This window comes from Melanostigma gelatinosum (genome assembly GCF_949748355.1).
Source record: "Melanostigma gelatinosum genome assembly, chromosome: 15".
Classification (NCBI taxonomy): Eukaryota; Metazoa; Chordata; class Actinopteri; order Perciformes; family Zoarcidae; genus Melanostigma; species Melanostigma gelatinosum.
Genome location: NC_136648.1, coordinates 3,950,029 through 3,958,814, shown reverse-complemented (window position 1 = coordinate 3,958,814; position 8,786 = coordinate 3,950,029). Strand labels below are relative to the sequence as shown.

The 8,786-nt window shown below is 44.5% G+C and overlaps 1 protein-coding gene across 1 annotated transcript; it reads left to right on the top strand.

The window, feature by feature from the left end:
- Positions 1-3,261: 3,261 nt before the first annotated feature.
- LOC306789742 (uncharacterized protein) lies at positions 3,262-8,786 on the top strand (the record flags this gene model as incomplete). Its single annotated transcript, XM_079285815.1, has 3 exons — positions 3,262-4,989; positions 6,915-6,933; positions 7,086-8,786. Exons 1-3 carry the CDS (start codon positions 3,311-3,313, stop codon positions 8,784-8,786), a joined length of 3,399 nt encoding a protein of 1,132 aa, XP_079141941.1. The 5' UTR covers positions 3,262-3,310.

The following is an 8,786-nucleotide window of genomic DNA, read 5'->3' as shown; positions in this document are numbered from 1 at the left end:
GATGATGAAGCGGCGAGAGGCTGCGGAGAAGCCAGGAGGCTGCTGGGGGAGAGAGAGAGAGAGAGCGAGAGAGAGAGAGAGAGAGAGAGGGGGGGGGGGTGAGAGAGAGAGAGAGAGAGAGAGAGAGAGAGGGGGGTGAGAGAGAGAGAGAGAGAGGGGAGAGAGAGAGAGAGGGGGGGAGAGAGAGAGAGGGGGGGGGGAGAGAGAGAGAGAGAGAGAGAGAGAGTAGGGGGGAGAGAGAGAGAAAGGGAGGTCAGCAAACGTGGCTGAGTAGTATCTCTGTTGTTTTCTCAGCTATTCTGCAGCTTTGCGGTTGGAGCAAAACTGAAATGCGCTATGGTCTCACACACACACACACACACACACACACACACACACAAAGTACCATGTGCAGTAGTCCTTTAACCCAAAAAGTGTACATTTTCTTTAGTTTTGACAAATGATGCGAAGTAAAAATAAAACAATTACACAGGGACAGATAACAACAGCAAATAAATAAATCGTGTCATTCCCAAACCCTTCCTGCCCGACTACCACCTACTGACACTTTGTGTCGGGACCCCTCTGTGTCACTTTCTAAAGCACAAACAAAAACACTTGCTTCGGGTTCTACCCATAACCCAACATAAAGGGTTGTACCTAGATCCATCTGTGTAAAGTTCAACCAGAACCCCCAATGAGAGGTTCAACATGGAACCCTGATGTCACGGTTCCACCCAGAATCCACTCTGGAGATTGTATCTGGAAACTTTCCACCTTCTAAGGATGCCAACAAGAACCCGTTCTACATAGAATACTTTTATAGTTCAAGGGTTTCATTTAGAACTCACCAAAAACGTTTTACAGAGAACCCTTTTCCCTTTTACATTGTTAGCCCTGGTCCATGGGAACCACGTCCAGCAGACTTGGGCATTATGAGGCTCTTAAAGGCTGATGTGGTGCAGCGTCACCCACAACAATCATGCAGCACAATCACAGTTTTTGGGGATTTAGCTTTTAACAATCGTTGAAGAACTCTGTCTTTTAAAAAGGTGCTTCAGAAGTATAAGTTCTGGGAAGAACTTCAGCCCCTCAGGAAGAACCCTTTTACGAACCCTCATTTCTAAGAGTGATGTCGAGATTTCACTCGATAATTGAACTGACCTGCTGGAGCTAGATGGAAAGTCAGGGGATCACCAAAGTCAACGAGAGTTATCCTCGTGGATCACTAACGTCTGCACAAAATTTCATGGCAATCCACCCAATACCTGTCGAGGTATTTCAGTCTGGACCAAAGCCGTGCACCGGCTGACCGTCATTGCCGGCCTTATAGACACACCAGTGGCTGAAAATCAATACATTCAAAATGATCGGGTGCAAAACCTGTCCCTGAAGTAGACGTAAGACAGCTTTGCATTCGGTAACATCTTGCTAACTGATAATAACTGTCTGACTGACAAAAGCACGTACAGTAGAGTGAAAGACGACACACCAGAATAGAGATACGGAGGAGGCAGGCGCACTATGGCAGATAACGAGAACCCAGAATAGATATGAGAAGACGTACCTCATTCCTATCCAGGTCATTGAGAGAGCCGGGCTGTCTTATATACGAAATAGACCAGATGGGTAACAGAGAATTTTGGCTGGAAATCAACTTTTGCGGAGGATTGTGGGAATTCAAGCACCAAGTGATTTCAGATGAAGCAGCGGGGAGGAGGCGTCAAGTAACCTTTAACAACATTGCGTTCTCTTCGTCTGTCTCTCTTTGATTGACTCTCATCTTCACGTGCCTTCTAACTTTTAATGTGTTAAATGTAAAGTTTTAATCCCTGAGCCTCAACTCTTGATGCACATATCGAAGATGACGTTTTTGATCACATGCACAGTTTATTGTTTCGTGTGACGTCAGATTTAGTGTTGAAGAGTTTGTGTTGTGCAGAAGAATGTGAAATGTGCTCAGCATCCAGATGATATGGATCTCCATGTTTACTTGTGAACATTCACACCATCAGACAACTCAAGATGACTGTGTGATTGTTGAGTTGGTCTTATGGGTTAAACACATTATGCATTTATAATAACTTTAAATTCAGGGTACAGCGTTCGCTGATGGCGGGTTTCAGGGTCGTGTCGCTGCGCTGTTGACCAGAAGTGGAGATCATTTGAGGGAAAGAGCGGATTGGACAAAAATAACTGCATCCAACATCCAGACGAACCAATCGGCAACTTTTTCTCAAGACTGAAAACAGTGTTTGATGCTCATAGCGGTATCCCAGTCCCAGCACCACACGTAGACGATGGTCCGTACGCGCAACAATTCAAAAATGCATTCCTAAATGGGTTACAGCCAGCAATTGGTCAATTCATGAAAACACACCAAGCTGGCAAACATGCAGATTGACAGTTTCAACATCAACAACAAATGGAAAATGTGCATTCATACCAGCTTATTGCACTTATTGTTTTCTTATTAGTTTAAACTTATTGAATTCGTTTGTTTCTGCACTGTACACTGCACCGCTCTGGTTTATGCTCTTAGATGCTTGTTTGAAGAGAGGAGATGCACTTCTGGTGACTAGTTCTCTCGAAAACCGATGTTGAACACACTTATTGTAAGTTCCTTTGGATAAAAGCGTCGGCTGAATGATTGTAATGTAATGTGCAGATTATATCAGGTCCAGTCATGACGTCATGAAATGAATAAATGTGAATCTTGAAATGCTGCTTTGCATCAGAATCATATCTTGAAACTCAACTCTTTTGAGACAAATGTTTAAAAGTTGATCATTAAATATGAGAGAAAGGTATTATACGACAATTTAAATGTTTCATATTAGTTTAATTTGATAACTCTTTTGTCAGCCAGCTGTTTTTAAGCAGTGAAAGAAAACTGAACAGAATTAGTCTTTTGATGGCTTCATGTTTGTCTATAACTCTTCCTCTGAGGAGACAAGAAATATTTAACAACTAAAGAAATGAAATGTTTTCAAAGGTGGAGCAGGTTTTAACCGAGGCTCTGTTTGTGAATGAGGAAACAAAGTTCACATTCACAGCGCTGCTCCTCTTCCTGGAATGAAGCACAGCTTGATAAGCCCTCCTTCTTCCTCCTGCTCTCAAACACAGCCGGCTCCACTCTGTCCACATGTCTCCTTGTTCCCTCCCCTTCAGATCTACAGTTTTAAAGATGGGTGTAACCAACATGGTGGTGCAGCGATAGAGCTGACAGCCTCCATTCACTGAACAAACACATGTTGTTCAGATCAGAAGTCAAAGCAGAGTCGCTTCTAGTGAAGTGAAACTCAGACAGTCGTTGTCACTGAGAGGTGAAATGGCGCAGAAAGGAGTTCAGCTGGATCGGGAAACCTTCTCTTGTTCCATCTGTCTGGATCTACTGAAGGATCCGGTGACTACTCCCTGTGGACACAGCTACTGCATGAACTGTATTAAAAGCTTCTGGGATGAAGAGGATGTGAAGAAACTCCACAGCTGCCCTCAGTGTAGGCAGACCTTCACACCGAGGCCTGTCCTGCTGAAAAACACCATGTTAGCAGTTTTAATGGAGGAGCTGAAGAAGACTGGACTCCAAGCTGCTCCTGCTGATCACTGCTATGCTGGACCTGAAGATGTGTCCTGTGATGTCTGCACTGGGAGGAAACGGAAAGCCTTCAAGTCCTGTCTCGTCTGTCTGGCCTCTTATTGTGAGAAACACCTCCAGCCTCATTATGATGTAGCTCCATTAAAGAAACACAAGCTGGTGGACCCCTCCAAGAAGCTCCAGGAGAACATCTGCTCTCGTCACGATGAGGTGATGAAGATGTTCTGCCGTACTGATCAGCAGTGTATCTGTTACCTCTGCTCTGTGGATGAACACAAAGGCCACGACACAGTCTCAGCTGCAGCAGAAAGGACTGAGAGGCAGAGAGAGCTGGAGGTGAGTCGACTAAACATCCAGCAGAGAATCCAGGACAGAGAGAAAGACGTGAAGCTGCTTCAACAGGAGGTGGAGGCCGTCAATCGCTCTGCCGACGAAGCGGTGAAGGACAGCGAGAAGATCTTCACCGAGCTGATCCGTCTCATGGAGAAAAGAAGCTCCGATGTGAAGCAGCAGGTCAGATCCCAGCAGAAAAGTGAAGTGAGTCGAGTCAAAGAGCTTCAGGAGAAGCTGGAGCAGGAGATCTCTGAGCTGAAGAGGAAAGACGCTGAGCTGAAGCTGCTCTCACACACAGAGGATCACAACCAGTTTCTACACAACTACCCCTCACTGTCACCACTCAGAGAAGCTACAGACTCGTCCGCCATCCATATCCGTCCTCTGAGCTACTTTGAGGACGTGACGGCGGCTGTGTCAGAAGTCAGAGATAAACTACAGGACGTTCTGAGAGACAAGTGGACAAACGTCTCACTGGCAGTGACTGAAGTGGACGTTTCACTGTCACCTTCACAAGCAGAGCCCAAGACCAGAGCTGAGTTCTTAAGATATTCAAGTGAAATCACACTGGATCCAAACACAGCACACACACATCTGTTATTATCTGAGGGGAACAGAAAAGCAACATATATGAGTGAAGAACAGTCTTATTCTAGTCACCCAGACAGATTCACTGAATATCTTCAGGTCCTGAGTAGAGAGAGTCTGACTGGACGTTGTTACTGGGAGGTGGAGAGGAGAGGAGGAGTTGATGTAGCAGTCGCATACAAGAATATCAGCAGAACAGGGAGCTGGAATGAAAGTGGATTTGGATTGAATGACAAATCTTGGGCGTTAGATTGTGACGAAAACAGTTTTACATTTCGGTACAACAAGATCCAAACTCCCGTCTCTGGTCCTCAGTCCTCCAGAGTAGGAGTGTACCTGGATCACAGAGCAGGTATTCTGTCTTTCTACAGCGTCTCTGAAACCATGACTCTCCTCCACAGAGTCCAGACCACATTCACTCAGCCTCTCTATGCTGGACTTTTGATTCATGGTTATTATGGAAACACTGCTGAGTTCTGTAAACTCAAATAGTCAGAAGTGATTTAAGGAACAGCAAATTCATTTCTGTGTTTTAATCCTGAAACTCATTTTGTCTCCATCATTGTCTCTTAATTGCTGATGTTTCTTCAGCTGTCAATCAAACATTGTGGGCGGTGCTTTGACGTCTTCTCATTATTGTTGTGTAAATGTTTGAGTGTCTTTAGGTGGAGCTCCTTTCTGTGTCTGTTTAGCCATGGAGGCTATCACTGCTCATGATGATCTTTGTTGACCTGAACTGATATTTCTCTTCATGAAAATGTAAACTGCTCTGAGGTTTAAATGTTTGATAAATATTAGTATTGATGTATTTGTTAGTTGTTGCTTCTCTTCCACTGCATGGCTCTTAAAGAGAGAAATCACCAGAGCTTCTTTCATCAAAGAGATTTAGTTCTCAGCACTCTTTGTAAAGATTCCTTTCAGTGAAATTATGTTTATTTTCTACAACAGATTAAATGTTGTTCTTGTTGTTTTCTTAATCGTTGTACAAAAGAGGTACTATGATGTATTATATAACTAATTATTATCATCAATAAGTGAATCATTCATTATTCTCTTTTTCATAACTGAGATTCTGGTCAAACAAATAGATTGTGAGGATGAAGTGAATGTGTTGATGAAATCATTGAACAAGAGTCATTGAACAGACTTTACTGATGGGATGTGAACAAACTGAAGGTTTACATGATGAATAAAGTATTTCTTGATTCAAGAATGAACAAAGTATTTTCTTCTTGTCTTATTTACAGGGTTTCATACAAAGCTGATGGAGAAAATGTGAAACTAATATGAGAGTATAACTGAGTCAGTTTTCCTCCTGAAACAGCACAAAGTACAGAGTTCATGTTTCGAGCAGAAGAACATGAGTCAGTCAGTCTCTGTCTTTTAAAGCTGCTCGGTGGCAGGTTTTCTTGAACAAACGCTGACTTTCTCTCCGTCTCCTCTCTCTCACAGAGTCAGACACACTGATACAGAATGAACGAACGAGGAAATGAAACAAACGTTTACGAGACGTCAGAGTTTTGGTTTGTCCGTCTTTTCAACGGTGTGTTTTGACCTCATGTTCAAATACGACACAGAGTCAAATCAGCCTCAGCTTACAGTGAATCATCAGCATGTACTTCCTGTTGTTCAGTGAATGGAGGCTGTCAGCTCTATCGCTGCACCACCATGTTGGTTACACCCATCTTTAACTGACTCAGAGTTTTCACTCAACCTGTTTTCTGAAACAGGGCCCTGGATGGTTCGCTGTAAGTCTGTGTGTTCACTTTGTGAATAGAATAATATGAACCATCACCTCTACTCCTGTTAGCATACATCCCCCACTGCTTCTTCTGATCAATTCATAGAGAGCTACGTATTAATTATAGGAAATAACAAATGTAAAAAAGGCGTTTTAATCTTCATTTCACTCCATCCAAATATCCAGTAGCTGATTTCAGCAGACTTGGGCCTCAGAGGCTGACGTAGAGCCAGTGTTGTCTTCATGGGAAGAGAGACTTGTTGAGGTAAACACAGAAATGGAGGCTGGAAAGAGGCTGCACATGCACCAACCAAAGCTGATGAAGCAGAAGGGCTGGAGGAAGCATCACATGTCTGTCCTTTTATAACAGCTAGTTGTTCATGCGTTTGTTTTGTTCTCCCCAGTTCTTCACCAGGAAGTCAGAAAACAAGATGACAACACTGAACAATGAAGCAAAGTTTTTTCTTCAACGTTTCTGAAAGTGTGAATAACATTGAAACTCTAATTGTTGTGAGCTGAGCGCATGGACTGTATATAAGAAGGCTGAGTGTCGTAACTGTTCTTACTGCACGTTGTATTGACAGATAACACACCCGGCCTCTCACATGAAGCTACACGTGAGGAATGCAGTAGAGCCTGAAAACTCCTCCCTGTGTCTCCTGCTGTCAAACACAGTGAGCTCCACCTCATCAAGGTATTTGCTTGTTCCCTCCCCTTCACAGGTCTGAAGGTCTAGAGCACAGGTATAAACAGGATGTTGTGAAATGAGGGAGGTGATTCATCATTCACAGTAGCAAGAGAACACACAGATTGTTTCTGTTCAGAGAAAGTTAAACTATTTGACAGTCGTTGTCACTGAGAGGTGAAATGGCGCAGAAAGGAGTTCAGCTGGATCGGGAAACCATCTCTTGTTCCATCTGTCTGGATCTACTGAAGGATCCGGTGACTATTCCCTGTGGACACAGCTACTGCATGAACTGTATTAAAACACACTGGGATGAAGAGGATGTGAAGAAACTCCACAGCTGCCCTCAGTGTAGGCAGACCTTCACACCGAGGCCTGTCCTGCTGAAAAACACCATGTTAGCAGTTTTAGTGGAGGAGCTGAAGAAGACTGGACTCCAAGCTGCTCCTGCTGATCACTGCTATGCTGGACCTGAAGATGTGTCCTGTGATGTCTGCACTGGGAGGAAACTGAAAGCCTTCAAGTCCTGTCTCGTCTGTCCGGCCTCTTATTGTGAGAAACACCTCCAGCCTCATTATGATGTAGCTCCATTAAAGAAACACAAGCTGGTGGACCCCTCCAAGAAGCTCCAGGAGAACATCTGCTCTCGTCACGATGAGGTGATGAAGATGTTCTGCCGTACTGATCAGCAGTGTATCTGTTACCTCTGCTCTGTGGATGAACACAAAGGCCACGACACAGTCTCAGCTGCAGCAGAAAGGACTGAGAGGCAGAGAGAGCTGGAGGTGAGTCGACTAAACATCCAGCAGAGAATCCAGGACAGAGAGAAAGACGTGAAGCTGCTTCAACAGGAGGTGGAGGCCGTCAATCGCTCTGCCGACGAAGCGGTGAAGGACAGCGAGAAGATCTTCACCGAGCTGATCCGTCTCATGGAGAAAAGAAGCTCCGATGTGAAGCAGCAGGTCAGATCCCAGCAGAAAAGTGAAGTGAGTCGAGTCAAAGAGCTTCAGGAGAAGCTGGAGCAGGAGATCTCTGAGCTGAAGAGGAAAGACGCTGAGCTGAAGCTGCTCTCACACACAGAGGATCACAACCAGTTTCTACACAACTACCCCTCACTGTCACCACTCAGAGAAGCTACAGACTCGTCCGCCATCGATATCTGTCCTCTGAGCTTCTTTGAGGACGTGACGGCGGCTGTGTCAGAAGTCAGAGATAAACTACAGGACGTTCTGAGAGACAAGTGGACAAACGTCTCACTGGCAGTGACTAAAGTGGACGTTTTACTGTCACCTTCACAAGCAGAGCCCAAGACCAGAGCTGGATTCTTAAGATATTCAAGTGAAATCACACTGGATCCAAACACAGCACACACACATCTGTTATTATCTGAGGGGAACAGAAAAGCAACATTAATGAGTGAAGAACAGTCTTATTCTAGTCACCCAGACAGATTCACTGAATGTCCTCAGGTCCTGAGTAGAGAGAGTCTGACTGGACGTTGTTACTGGGAGGTGGAGAGGAGTGGAGGAGTTGATGTAGCAGTCGCATACAAGAATATCAGCAGAACAGGGATCTCTAATGAAAGTGTGTTTGGACGCAATGACAAATCGTGGGCGTTAGATTGTGACGAAAACAGTTTTACATTTTGGTACAACGATATCCAAACTCCCGTCTCTGGTCCTTGGTCCTCCAGAGTAGGAGTGTACCTGGATCACAGAGCAGGTATTCTGTCTTTCTACAGCGTCTCTGAAACCATGACTCTCCTCCACAGAGTCCAGACCACATTCACTCAGCCTCTCTATGCTGGACTTTTGATTCATGGTTATTATGGAAACACTGCTGAGTTCTGTAAACTAAAATAG